Below are 14,430 nucleotides of genomic sequence, written 5' to 3'. Positions count from 1 at the left end.
CTTGAACCAATCAGAAAAGGGCGCATGTGGGTTGATGTCAGATATTTCTGGACGAAGACTCCGTAGGGAAATTTGTCATTTTTCTTAGACTTTTTCCAATGCATGTCTTCTAGTATCACGGCCAACCATAAAATGGGTAAAGGAACAGAAAACAAGAAAAACAGGCTTCGCTTATCCGTTCAGCTTTTGCCCTGCTGTTCTATCTCCTTCCGAGTTTATTTCAAATTGATACAAAAGAAAATGCTGCATCACTTTTTTTAATTTTTGTTTGGAAAAGAATGCTGGCATCATGTTAAATCTACCACTCTCCGGACACACCCCCCCCAACAAAGAAAAGTTAAAATGCCATTACTTTTTGTTTTTATTTGTCATCTTTATACACTGGTTTTCCTTGCCCACCATGTGATAACAGTGATTTTTATCCACACAAGAAAGGTGGTCAAAGTTATAACCATTCTTTTTCACTTGTTTCTTTTATAAAACTCTGTCATACAAGCCCAAGAAAACCCAAATCTGCCATAATATTTTTTGCAGTAAGCATCTATGGAAAGGGCAATCTTGGGACCATAACAGTTTACTTCACAAGGATAGTTGGCAGCTTACCGGAGTGCAAAGGACCTTCTCTTCACTCGAAACACATGAAAATTGCAGGACCATTGGGAACCTCAGACTCTATTCACGAACATTTTTTGAAGACTCAACCAGAATTGCAGATTCAATGTTCTATCCTCATTCTTCTCATGTCAACCTACCATGGTTGAAACAGGGAAAAGAATTGGAAATGAACAAGAGAAGAGAAAGGTTACAGCTTTAGCTGCATGGTCAATGTTGGCAATTGATAACTTGTTCGAGTGAAAATTACCTTGTGCTCTTTCAGTTGGCCTACATTCATTGCTACTTGAAGTTACTGCAATCATCTTGAACATAAATAACAAAAATAGAAAAAAGCAATTATAAATCAATCAGGAGGAACTTTGAGGTTTGATTCAAAAAAGACAAGCAAATGCAGCCAAAATATACTAAGGATAAAATTAAACATCTAATTTGAGAGCTTCTAATTAGTCATGAATATCTTGTAACTTACAGAATGACCTGGATCTGAGGCAGGCAGCTGCAATCGGATCATGATCTGTGATCAATGGGTTAAAGTATTGTTAAGAGGTTCATCCTGGAGGGCAAAGGATTTCAACTATGTTAATGTAGAATTCTTTTAATCCATCAAAGTAGATACCTTTGTTTTCTCATTTTCACCAATGTAATCACAGAGTCGTTTATTTCTCATTAGCTCTTTCCCCGCCCACCAAAGTTGGGTAGTATCCTCTTGCATGAGTTTCAAGTCTGGATAATTAAATAGAATGAGATATTTTTGTACATTAATTATATATGTGACATTGTATATATTTACTCAATTGTCATCCTTGAAACATCATCAATTAAATATGAAAAGCCCATTATAGGCATAAAGAAAGTCAATAAGCTTCAAAGAAAAAGAAAAAAAGGAACTAGTAAGCACATGGTATATGTTTTTTTTTTTATTGATAAATTAAGCACATGATATATGCTCAAGAAAAAAGAATTAGGGGCCATTTGATAACAGTTGGATTTGCCGAACTGAATGACTTATTGCTTTTATCTTCTAGTGCCAGTCATGCAATAACATTTTGGTTATAGTAATCAAACCAACATGCCATTCAGACATTAAAGAGCTCACAACCTGCTTAATGACTTCACTAAAAGACAAAGCAATAAGCTATTTGGTACAGCCACTCCACCATTATCAAATGGCTTTTTACTCTCACTACAAGGTGCTAATTAAGGCACCATTGTTAACAACTTAAGGGCCTGAACTAAAAAGTTTATTGCTTTGTCTTTTAGTAAATAAGTTTTTAAGGAGGTTATGGACTCCTTATCAGCTGAAGCTGAATTTATGTTGATTACTATACCCTTGAATATTTTACTATTTGATTATTTTATCCACTAAATGGCAAAGCAATAAGTCATTCAATTCAGCAACTTCAGCTGTTACAAAATGAGTAAACGACCCTAAGTATATAAAACCAATATTTTTTTATTAGTAGTATCTAAAACCAATATTAGTAGGATGTCAATTTCATGAAGCAGAGGTGATGCAGGTAGTGGTTCTGTGCTAGTAGAAAAAGGAAAACTCTGTAGTCCAGAAAAGAAAGGGGCTAGATCATTTTACTTTTATCACATTTTGAACAATAATGACATTAATATAACAAGGAAAATGATGTTTGTCGAAAGGTGGCATTGTCATGGCAAATACCAAGGTTTTAAACATAGCAAAGAGCAAGAATGTCCTCAATGATTGAATTAAATCCACTGTCACAAAAGCAAAGGAGCTTAAACAAGGTGTTTTCTGACACAAAAAGGAAGTAGAGCCTGTTGGTAAGTAGAGGCAGTAATCTTGCTTAAGCCCCTTTTCTCTTTTATCATGAACTGAAAAGATCAAAGTGCTACACAATAACAATATATAAAGAACAACCCCTAGCCAGAAAAGGTTAGCACACTTTACAATATATGATAAATATATGCCTTCACTTTTTTTCTTTTCATTTGACAGGGAGGGATGCTAATTGACCAGGATGAAAACGGCCCGGCCCCCCACTGGTTTACACAATGCAGAGAGCCTGCCTTTCTTCAAGTTTGATGGGAGGGATGCTAATTGACCACCTAGACTACATGGTCATTGGCACATTAGTTATATCTCTTGAATTCAACAAGAAAAGTATACCTCTTAAATAAAATGGCCAACAAAAATTAACAAGACAAACAAACGTTTGAGACAAGCTGATATAAGTACAAATAAAATAAAGGATCATAATTCATAAGTACAAGCTAGTAAAGGCCTTAGATATCAGGTTTTTTTCTGTTCTAAAATAAAATTTAAGGATTCTGTTATTCTTTATATATAACAAAATTTCTATTTAAGAATTCATCAATGTGATACTCAATAATTATGTCAACAATTTCCAATAACTTCCAATTTCCAAAATCCTTTGATCAAGTAAATATCACCCCTCCCCCCCCCCCCAAAAAAAAAAAAATAAATAAATAAATAAATAAACAAAACAAAATCCAATACCCAATCATGTACAGAGTGTAGGTACATAGTGCTCGCTCGGACCCTCATAAAACATCAAACACTAAGATTAACACCACAAAGTTGTGTGCGAACAACCTACAGTCAATCCCTATGCTACGATGAACCCGCAACACACCATCAACCTTGCGATCACAAGGCATATCGCGAAACTGCGATAAACCCACGGTTCACCAAGCCCAATCGCAAGCCAAACCGAGAGAAACCCAGGCTGAGCCCATGGCGAGGCGCGCGTGGAACCATAGCCACATGGAGCGCATACCATCAAATGACATGGCGTGACGCCACCTAGGGTTAACATGACGCCGCTCGCCAAGTGGTGACGTCATTAAACGCCATGTCAGTTAAAATAAAGTGCACGAAAGGAAGTAGCACACGTGAATAATGAGGGATCTTGGGGAAAAGGAAAGCCGATCCTCGAGAAAATCCTCATGAAACACGTGGCGAAACCCCAGTAGCGCACTTAATAATTGATAGCGGATCCAATATCCCCTTTCCCGATACGGTGCGAATACCCTTATCTCCTACCTTTTAGGATCTCGGGACCTCCCCCATAAATAAAGGTCCTCTTTGAATTGAAAATCATCCAATCCTTGGCATTTGTAACCCAACACTCCCGAGTACTCTCTTTCTCTCTCCAATTCCCCCATTTTCACACCCTTAATCCAGAAAACTCATTCCCTACTCACAGGCCTCTCTCTGTCTTTGAAAGAGACCATTCCCCAACCGCACCTTACCCCACCTACACAGAGCATATATATCTAACATAGGCTTCACATTAAATATTCTTCTATACCTTTTCTTCCAAATACCAAAGCAAAATATGAAGGGGATGATACTAATTTTTACTCCATAACTACCTGAAATTTTTGGCCAATGCTCAAATAGCTCAGTTGCATTCATTGAGATGGAAAAAAACAATTTCCTAAATATACTCAATATTTAGGAAATATTGAGTGTACTCAATATATAACCCTTTCCTGTCGTTCAGAAGCAATTTGCAACTAACTATTCAAGCAACTTCATCTGAATTGGTTTAGTTATTTTCAGCGTTTTAAGACTCGGACTGGAGTCAAAACCGGAATGCTCTCTGGATCCCAGCTTTACCAGTTAACCGGATGGTATGCCTGTCCAACCCGCCAAAACCATCATTTAACTAGGACCCAGAAAGGCCAAAGGTTCCCAAGTTTCACGGTCGAACTGTCTAGTCCGGCCTGAGTCTTAAAACATTACCTACACCAATAATTGTTGATGCATGTAACCATTTGATTTCATAAAGGTGAAAATGTAGTGGGAAAACTCCAATTCAATGCATTCCTATAACATAAAGTATGTATAAATTCATAAACAAAGGGCATTATCTCAAAAAAAGAAGCTTTACATATGACATTAACCGATAGCATAGATAAATTTCCAGAGATTGAAGCCAAGGAGCAGGCATTAGTTGTATTAGAACAAAATTAGCAACAACACCGCTCTATAAATCCAAGAGACAACTCTCATTGAATATGACCATGAAAACCTGCTACATATTAGATTAAATGAGAATAAAAAAAGAGAGAAAGGACGATGTAGGTGGTAGTCTAGAACATTCAATTCCAAACGGCTGTAACAAATTCAAGAATTCTAGAGTCTTCCAGGTGGTAGCACATAGCCATATGTCGAATTTAGTTTCTTTTTTTTTTTTGAGAAAAGGTTTAACTTTATTCGAAAAAAGAGGTACATGAGGAGATGTACACAACTGTTAAGCAGTTAGAAAGTTACATAGGCAGAGAACTATCACTAAAAAGGTCCTGTGAGCACCAGATTTAGCTAGACTATCTGCTTCAGAGTTTAGCTCCCTCGGAATCCAGACCACATGAGCATTTAAAGAAGAGATGATGTCTCTCGCTTCAGCCAGGTAGTGAGCTAAGGCCCAAAGCCCACTGCCAGGATTAGAAATCCAATTAATGGTGTTGGCTGAATCTCCTTTAATGGTAATATTTAGTAAGCCCATGTCTTTTGCAATCCTGATGCCGGTTAGAGCTGCCATGACTTTGGCCTTTGTTGAGGAGGCTATCCCAATCGGCCCACTAAAAGCCCAACTGATAATAGTCATAATACCATTTCTATTTCGGATTACACCTCCAATACCCGCTACACCTGGGTTTCCAAAAGCACTCCCATCAAAGTACAAGGTCGTCTCGCCTTCCACATCAGATCTGAAATTGCGGGGAGTGATGAGTTGTATTTGATTAGAGTGAAGAAAATTTACGGCATTTCTTTGGAGGTCGCCAAAGGTGACACCTTTGAAGTGAGTTAAGCTAGAAGTCCACAAGAAGCATCTGTAACATATTAGAGAAATCAGCTCCTCAAAGCTTTTTGTTCTGTTGGTAAACACCCAGTTGTTTCTCTCTTCCCAAATGCTCCAGAAAATAGCATGTGCAGCAGATTGCCATAAAGTTTTCTCTCTTTTGCTTAATTCTCTTCCTGACCATTGCCCTAAGCATTCAACCACATTTTATGGGAAAACCCAGCTGTATTCAAATAATGATATAAAAAAGTTCCAAAATTTTCTAGTTTCCTCACAGTGAAGCAGGATATGGTTGGTAGATTCCCTAGCTTTAAGGCAGAAACAACAAACATGAGGAGATAGATAAGACCTTCCATGGTTCTTTTTCTGAAGGAGGTCATAAGTGTTGATTTTCTTTAAGCTGGATTCCCACACAAAAAAACAGACCTTCCATGTCTAATTTAGTTTCTCATTGTATATATAAATGTCAAACATTCCTAAATGAAAATACACTTTTCTCTTCTGCCTTTTTCAGTTGTTCCTTTGTTTACATGGTATCAGAGTGTGGGCTCTACGTCCTTGTTCCCATTTTCTCTAAAAGTATCGATCATGGCAATGCAATCGAATTCACGTCTTCCGACTGCTGGAACTGGAACGGAGATAGATCTAGGATTGCTGTTCTATCTTCATCCTTCAGACAATCCTGGTTCAATCCTTGTTTCATCTCCTCTCGCTGGAGAAAATTTCCCGATGTGGCAGAGGGCCATGACGAATGCATTAATGGCAAAAAACAAGTACGTCTTAGTCAACAGTTCTCTTCCACAACCAGCAAAGTCAACATCAGAAGAAAGAAACTGGAATAAATGCAATGCAATGGTGATTTCTTAGTTTGATTAACTCCCTGGCCAAGGAACTACATGAAAGCGTGGGATTTATTGAAACGGCATCAGAAATCTAGCGTGAACTGGAAGAATTCTATTCACAAAGTAATATCCCTTGCTTGCATCAATTGAAACGAGATCTAGCCATACTCCAGCAAGGTAATCTCTTTGTAACCGGATATTTCACAAAGTTGAAGGCCCTGTGGGATGAACTTGGATCACTCACGACCTTCCTTAATTGCAATTGTGGCAGAGCCATGAAGCTTCTCATTGCTGAAAGAGAAAAAGATAAGCTTCATGAATTCTTGATGGGTCTCAACGACTCTTATAATGTTATAAGATCCAGTATTCTTGTTTCTGAACCACTCCCAAGTCCGAATAGAGTGTTCGCTCTAGTAACCCAAGAAGAAAGCCATTTACTCAATGCTTCTCTTCGTGGACCAACTGCACCAGAAGCAGTGACACTGGCTGTGGCATAGAAACCAACCACTACATGATCAACAAATAGAAGTAAATATTTTTGTGACCACTGCAAAAAGCAAGGACACACTAAAGATCATTGTTATGAGTTGGCCGGCTACCCTAATAACAAAGACAAAACTATGAAATAAAAATTGGCTTAGTGGTTAAAGATGCATTCTCCGGTAGTGGAGAGGTTTAAGAAGAGGCTAGCGGCTTGGAAGAGGAGTTATCTTTCTTTAGGTGGAAGAGTCTCTCTCATTAGATCTACCCTAGCTAACCTTCCTGTTTACTTTTTGTCAGTGTTTAAGATCCCCTCAAAGGTTTCAAATCTTTTGGAAAAATTAATAAGGAACTTTCTCTGGGAGCTTGGAGAGGAGAAGAGAGATCATAGGGTGAGTTGGGAGGTGGTCTCTAGGTGTAAAAAACTATGAGGTCTTGGGATTGGTAATTTCAAGAAAAGAAACATGGCTCTTCTGGGGAAGTGGTTGTGGAGGTTCTCTTTGGAAAGGGATAAATTGTCTGGAAGACAATGGCTGGGATCCTGGAATCTTGGCAAGGGCTTCAGCTGCTTCTCCTTGGAAATCCATCCACAATCTGCTTCAAGTTTTCTCCCCTTGGATCAGGTATGGTCTAAACTCTGGTAACCGAATAAATTTTTGGGAACATCTTTGGGTCGGGGATTTTCCTCTGAAAGACAAGTTTCCTTCCTTGTATGCTCTTTCAGACTAGAAAAATGAACCCATTTCTTCTTTCTTAGTCCCTTCAGCTTCCACTTCGGGCTTTGGTTGGAACCTTGGCCTGCGTAGGGCAATTAGGGATACGGACTTGGATAGCTTGGTAGCTTTGCTAGCCTCCCTTGAGGGTGTCTTCCTAAACCCTGCTAAGGAAGACACCAGATTTTGGACCCTTTCAAGCTCTGGTACCTTTTCTTGTGCTTCTTTCTTTGAAACCTTAACTCAGCCTCCTACCCCCTTGGGGTTGTCCTTTCCAGTTAAGGAAATTTGGAGCAGACCTATTCCTCCTCGGGTGGGGTTTTTTTGTTAGGAAATTTTCCTGAAAAGAATCAACACTTTAGACTTACTCCAAAGAAAGAGACCCAACTATTGTCTACTTCCTAATAGATGTGCTCTTTGTAAAGCTGATGGGGAATCTGGCTACCACCTCATGGTCTCTTGTAAGGTTGCTAAAACTGTTTGGGAGTGGGTTTTCTCCCGTTTTGGGTGTTCTTGGTATCCTCCGGAGACTGTCCAAGGTTTGTTTTCTCCTTTTTTCAGTTGGCCTAAGAAGCGAGGGAAGACTATGTGGAGGTGTATTAGGGCAGCGGTTTGCTAGTCTTTGTGGGAAGAAAGAAACTCACGCATATTTTCTGACAAGGAAAAAACATTGGAAGATTTGTTAGATCGAATCCTTTTAAGAGCGGTCCACTGGCTAAAATCTTTGGAGTTGTTTTCAGATTGTCCTATGGATGACTTGCTAAGAAACTGGAAAGAGATTGCTTCCACTGCTAGATGCAAGACGACTCTTTGTCCGTTCTGGTCCCCTCCCCCCTCGGGCTTTATAAAGCTGAATTTTGATGGCAGCAGTGTGAGGAATCCAGGGCCCTCTGGGATTGGAGGAGTCTTCAGGAATGAGGAAGGGATTGTTACTGCTTTATTCTCTGGCCCTATTGGAGAAGGTGACTCTCTTAGGGCTGAGATCCTTGCAGCGCTTGAAGGTGACTCGAAGGTGGTGGTTAATTGGTTGAAGACAGAGGACAGTGGCTTGTGGAACTTTAACAATGAGAAAAAACAGTTCTTATGGCTGGGTAGGGATATTGAGATTCAGTACAGCTGGGTGAAGAGGAGTGCCAACTCATTTGCGGATGGGTTGGCCAAGCAAGGAGTGAATAGGGAGGCTGTTTTTTGGGCTAGTTTTTAATTTTCTTTGCATTCCCTATGTTTTCTGTTTTTGGGGAGCTAAGTTATTTTATCTCCCATTGTATTCTTTTCCCTCTCTTCTCTTAATTTAATGAAGTTGATGTTATTGATCAAAAAAAAAAAAAACAAAGACAAAACAAATCGTGGGAATCAATCCAAATCTAGATGATCTGATTGATCCACAACATGTGCAAATGCCGAATCACCAGTCACCACAAGCCCCTCACCAATTGCTGGTCTGAATTCTCATCAGTATGCCCAACTTCTTGCTCTGCTTAGCAAAGAATCGAACACATCCCCTGCTACAGCCAATGTATCTGGTAAGCCGTCTGGCTCACACCTTGATTGGATTATTGATAGTGGAGCATCTAATCATATGATCTCCACTTAGAATGCTTACAGTAGCTCTTGTTCATTGGAAACCACTAAGCCAATTTACTTGCCAAATGGAACCATCACTTATGCAACTCAGTAAGGGACTGTGGTTCTTGGTCCTAAACTTCATATTCACAATGTGTTATATACACCTTCCTTTCATTGCAACCTTATTTCAATTAAAAGACTAACAGAACAGCTCCAATGCACTGTTATTTTCTTTCCTTCCTTCTGTGTAATTCAGGACCCAACCTCATGGACAATGATTGGGATGGGTCGGCTTGAGGGAAGTCTCTACCATCTGAATTATTCTGTTACTACATTCATTGTTGCATCTACCATCAATTCAGAAACATGGCATAGGTGGCTTGGCCATGCGTCTAATAAGAGTTTAGCACTCATTCCTGGTGTCTCAACTACTGTTGGCTCCTATTGTGATGCTTGTCACTAGGCAAAGCAAACCAGAATTCCCTTTCCCATCAGCACTACTCGTGCTCAATTTCCCTTTCAACTAATACACTGTGACATTTGGGGAGGTTATCATACACCTTCACACATAGGAGCTCACTATTTTCTTACAATTGTTGATGCTCATACAAGATGTACATGGGTGTATTTGCTAAAATTCAAATCTGAAGCAGTTTCTTCTTTGTTATCATTCTTTGCCATGGTTTCTCGTCAATATGGTTGCTATATTCAGCAAATACGATCTGATAATGGTTCTGAATTTATTTGTGGACCACTCCAAGAATACTTCAACACTCAAGGGATCATTCATCAACGATCTTGCATTGATACTCCCCAACAAAATGGCGTGGCTGAGCGAAAATATAGCCATTTGTTAGAAGTTGCTCGAGCACTCAGATTTCAAGCCTCTCTTCCAGTTGCATTTTGGGGTGAATGCCTCCTCTCAGCAAATTACATCATCAATAGGCTTCCCACAGTAGTTCTCCATGGGAAAACCCCTCTCGAGGTACTATCCAAGACCCCACCATCATACAGTCATATGAGAATATTTGGATGTTTGTTATGTCCAAATTCGACCTTAGCTACGTGACAAATTTGCAAGTCGAGCTATCAAATGCATATTTGTTGGGTACCCTCATGGACAAAAAGGTTATAGGGTATTTGATTTAGCCACCAGGGTTGTGTTTACTTCAAGGGATGTCATCTTCTATGAGGATCAATTCCCATATCAAAATATTCCTGACATCACTTCAGCCCCAGCTGTACCTATTCCAGCACTAGATACCACTGTTGAACCCACAAACAATGCATCCACTGCTGTTGAAACCATTCCCTAGACAGTTTCTCACAGTTCAGTCCCTGTAAATCCGTCCCTACCTCGACCACACCGCATTAGACAACAACCAGCTGCTCTCCGAGATTATGAATGCCAACTTCCACCTTCCTTGGCCAACCCGGCCTCTACCACCTTACCTGTGGAACCCACTTCTTACCATCAAGCTGCTCTTGATCCTAAATGGCAACAAGCCATGAATGAAGAAATTGAAGCCTTAGAACGGAACAACACATGGTCTTTAGTGCCACTGCCCCTGGCAAAAGGGCCATAGGGTCCAAATGGGTATACAAGATCAAACTTAAAGTTGATGGAACCATAGAACGCTACAAGGCCATATTAGTAGCCAAAGGATAGAACCAAGTCGAAGGGCAAGACTATCATGATACCTTTGCTCCAGTAGCAAAACTAGTAACAATGCATTGTTTACTTTTTGTGGTTGTTGCTAAAGGTTGGGAGTTACACCAACTTGATGTACATAACGCATTTCTTCATGGGGATCTTCGTAAGGAGGTTTACATGCAAATACCTCAAGGCTTTGCAAAAGATGGTGATTCACGAGTATGTCGACTACACAAATCATTATATGGCTCTCAGATGTAGTTCGAGAAGTTCAGCCAGTCACTCACATCTATTGGATTCATCCAATCTACAGCGGATTACTCTCTATTCACTTGCAACACAGGCTCTTCCCTTGTGGTTTTTCTTGTCTATGTTGATGACCTAATCACCACCGGAAATAATCGAGTCAAAATATCTTCTCTTAAACAATATCTCAATGACCGCTTTCGTATTAAGGACCTTGGACCTTTATCATATTTCTTGGGCATTGAGGTGATCAGAACTAACTCCGGAATATTTCTCAGTCAACACGAACATGCTCTTGATATCATCAATGAGACAAACATGTTGGACCGCAAGCCTTGCCTCTCCCCAATGGAGCAACAAAATCACCTTATTGATGAGTCCAACCCACTTTATTCTGATCCAACTCGATATAAGCGGCTTATGGGACGGCTGGTCTACTTAACTGTCACTAGACCTGATTTGTAATTTGTTGTTCATTGTCTCAGCCAGTTCATGCAATCTCCACGTCAAGAACACTTTGAAGCTGCCCTATGGGTTGTTCATTACTTCGAGGGTACTCCTCATTATGGCATACTCCTTCCAGCCCAAAATGATTTCACACTCAAAGGCTTTTGTGACTCAAATTGGGCTAGCTGCCCACTGACAAGAAGATCTACTTCTGGGTATATCACCTTGTTGGGAAATTCTCCATTGTCATGGAAGACAAAGAAACAACTAACAATTTCTCGATCATCTATCGAAGCTGAATATCGAGCGATGGCCACCACCACTTCTGAATTACTGTGGCTTCAACGAGTTTTTTTTTACCTCTCAGTTCAGCTTTCCTCTCCCATGCAGCTATTGTGACAGCAAGGCTGCCCTACACATTGCAGCCAATCCTGTCTTTCATGAGAGAACTAAGTATGTCGACATTGATAAAGGGAACATATTCAACGTCGGCACATTACCACGTTCCACATTTCCACTCATTTACAGCCCACCAACATACTCACCAAGGCATTGAGTGTCGCAAATTTTCAACAGCTATGATCTAAGTTGGGCATCGTTTCCGCTGCTCCAACTTGACGGGGGTGATAGTCTAGAACATTCAATTCCAAACAGCTGTAACAAATTCAAAAATTCTAGTCTTCCAGCTGGCAGCACATAGCCACATGTCTAATTTAGTTTCTCATTGTATCTATAAATGTCAAGCATTCCTAAATGGAAATACACTTTTCTCTTCTGCCTTTTTCAGTTGTTCCTTTGGCTGCGTTTGTTTGCAATGCAAACACAAATATGTACACTACATATTTACTCATTTTTTGGTTCATGAATACAAACACGGTTCACATTTTAAACCGTTTATGCATTCATCTTGTTTGTTTTAAATTGGTGCAAAATGTGGGCCCATCATTAAATGCTCCAACTATCTTATGCTCCAATGCCTTAACTTTGGTCAAAAAATTAAGCACAAAACTGTATCCAAAAAATAGGTACAGTAATGCTGCGTACAAAAGTGTCAGAAAATACATTTTTGCTCTGATAACCATTACTTTATCAAACAAACTCTCGCAAACACAAACCGGAGTACATAAATACCCCAGTTCAGCGTTTGTATCGCAAACAAACGGAGCCTTTTATAGTAGGCCAATTGCTAATTTCCAACTAAAGTATAGGTGCGTTTTACATCAAAGAATAACTTCATTCTTGCAAACCAATATATACAGTGATCGATATCTTCTAACCTGAGGAGGAACCAGAAAATAGTTGCTGTAGTTGAGTGGAATCTGACAAATCCAAAGATTGGTTCACCATGACTTCCCTCTCTATTGCTTGTATATGGTCTTTCAAGACATGAGGTGATAAAGGCTTCTTATTGAGAACTTGGTCCTGTGGCACAGTGCAAAAGTATTAAGCATCCCCTCTAGAAACACAAAACCCCAACAGCAATCAGTTAAAGGATTAGTAGATACAGAAAACAAGTTTCAGTCCTGGAATACTATATAAAAAGGCATAAAGAGAGGGAGTCTGGTCCAAAAGCCATTACGAAGCTATAACCGACTGTTAGTTAGGGTAATAGAGAAACAATTTGGAACTAAAACTGAAACGTATAAATAAGGGGATTCTATATGAAACCTTAGATGCATATGTCTTGGCTTCTGACAAGGCTCTCCTTAAAGGTATTGATGCTGCATTTAGATAACCTCCTGAAATGTGAAAATACGCTTCTGTTACTCAGTCAAGTGCGAGGACGAACCGGTGCATCTTGGTTTGCAGGCAAGTAAGGGGAGAGAGAGAGAGAGAGAGACAAACCCGCCACCCCAAGTTGGAGGAGACGCGGCTCAAGTGCGAGGACGAAACGCTGTGTCCTGGTTTGAAGATTGGCTATCTCGATCACGTCTTTGGCAATCTCGTTGACCCCTGTAGTGCTCAGGCAATGGTATAGGAATTGCTTCTCCTCGTCCTGCTTCACCTGGATTTGCACCATCCTTGTCTTGTTTTGCTTACCAGTAAAGACGAAGTCTTTGTTACATTTTTCAACACAAACAATCTGGGCCTCGCTCTAAATTTTCAGTCTTCTGGACGAAATGCCTAACATCCACGTGGACATGGAGAAATAAGTTGGAACATCACGACCATTTATCAAGCAGACGGCCCTTTGCATCAATCGACCACCTAGAGCCAGAAAGGAAATCGTCTAGTTACAGTTTTCCTTTTCCACTCATGAGGTGGGGAATCCAGCATCCAGATGAAGGGAACGTCCTTCTCGTTGTGGTGACCTGTAATAGTTAATGAGAGATCGTATATTTGATTATTGAAACCAAACAGACAGTAGTCCACACTTGGAGTCTTCTGATCTTCTCTGGACTCACTCGTCTGAGTTCAGATCTGCGCCCCTCAATGTCTCACAGCACATACCCGCCGTGTATTGAGAACATCTCCCGATGATGGTGATGTTCCTAATATATGGCGGGGATGTGTTGGCGCAGATGTGAACTCCGCTCGTCTCTTATTGAACCTCCCACGTAGTCCATTCGTATTGGCAGACCAAGATTAAACTGGTCCAAATTTCAAAGCCGCACAGTTCTTGTAAATGGATTAAACTTACAAGTGTCCTCAATCAATCCTAGCCTAGCACATTGTTACTTGTTAGGCAACCCATCAAATAAATAAATGACATGCCAAAGCTTCTTGGGATGGGTAATTAATTGCACGCACTCCTTGGCTTATTGGGGTGGGGGAAATAGGAATAGGTCCTCCAAACTCCAGAGAAGAGGAGTCTAGTAATTATCTAGGACTATGAGTTTGCATCTGCTACGAGCCTACGACCACCGGCCATTCGATATTTTGAAAACTGAACAAAATGTTGTCTGTTGACTCGCATGCCCTCTGATTGGCTGTATATATACAGTTTAAAAATTATAGCCGTCCTCTTTAACTCTTTAAGTTTAAACCGTCCAAAAATACATTATAAATACTAAAACTAAAAAAAACAAAAACAAAAAAGGAAAAAGGAAAAATTAGTAGACAGA

The 14,430-nt window shown here is 40.0% G+C and overlaps 1 protein-coding gene across 2 annotated transcripts; it reads right to left on the bottom strand.

Moving 5' to 3' along the window:
• Positions 1-337: 337 nt before the first annotated feature.
• Positions 338-13,664, bottom strand: LOC104594670 (uncharacterized). Of its 2 annotated transcripts, none has more exons than XM_010255070.3 (7): positions 13,211-13,664; positions 13,034-13,104; positions 12,643-12,787; positions 1,232-1,338; positions 1,085-1,129; positions 863-917; positions 338-748 (listed from the first exon to the last, which is right to left on the bottom strand). In XM_010255070.3, exons 1-7 carry the CDS (start codon positions 13,383-13,385, stop codon positions 744-746), a joined length of 603 nt encoding a protein of 200 aa, XP_010253372.1. In that variant the 5' UTR covers positions 13,386-13,664; the 3' UTR covers positions 338-743. The 2 variants fall into 2 exon arrangements, with proteins under 2 accessions (XP_010253372.1, XP_088754185.1); XM_088898059.1 differs by having other exon boundaries at positions 666-748; positions 863-907.
• Positions 13,665-14,430: the final 766 nt, after the last annotated feature.

The sequence above is a fragment of the Nelumbo nucifera genome, chromosome 2 (assembly GCF_055504915.1).
Source record: "Nelumbo nucifera cultivar China Antique chromosome 2, China Antique-T2T, whole genome shotgun sequence".
Lineage (NCBI taxonomy): Eukaryota > Viridiplantae > Streptophyta > Magnoliopsida > Proteales > Nelumbonaceae > Nelumbo > Nelumbo nucifera.
The sequence above is the reverse complement of the archived record's forward strand: the minus strand, read 5'-3'. Positions and strand labels throughout refer to the sequence as shown.

Coding starts and splice junctions, on each gene's coding strand:
- LOC104594670 (XM_010255070.3), bottom strand. CDS start 13,385: ATGGTGCAAATCCAGGTGAAGCAGGACGAGGAGAAGCAATTCCTATAC. Junction 13,105..13,210: donor CCTCCAACTTGGGGTGGCGG/GTTTGTCTCTCT, acceptor TTCACATTTCAG/GAGGTTATCTAAATGCAGCA. Junction 1,130..1,231: donor GTGAAAATGAGAAAACAAAG/GTATCTACTTTG, acceptor CATTGATCACAG/ATCATGATCCGATTGCAGCT.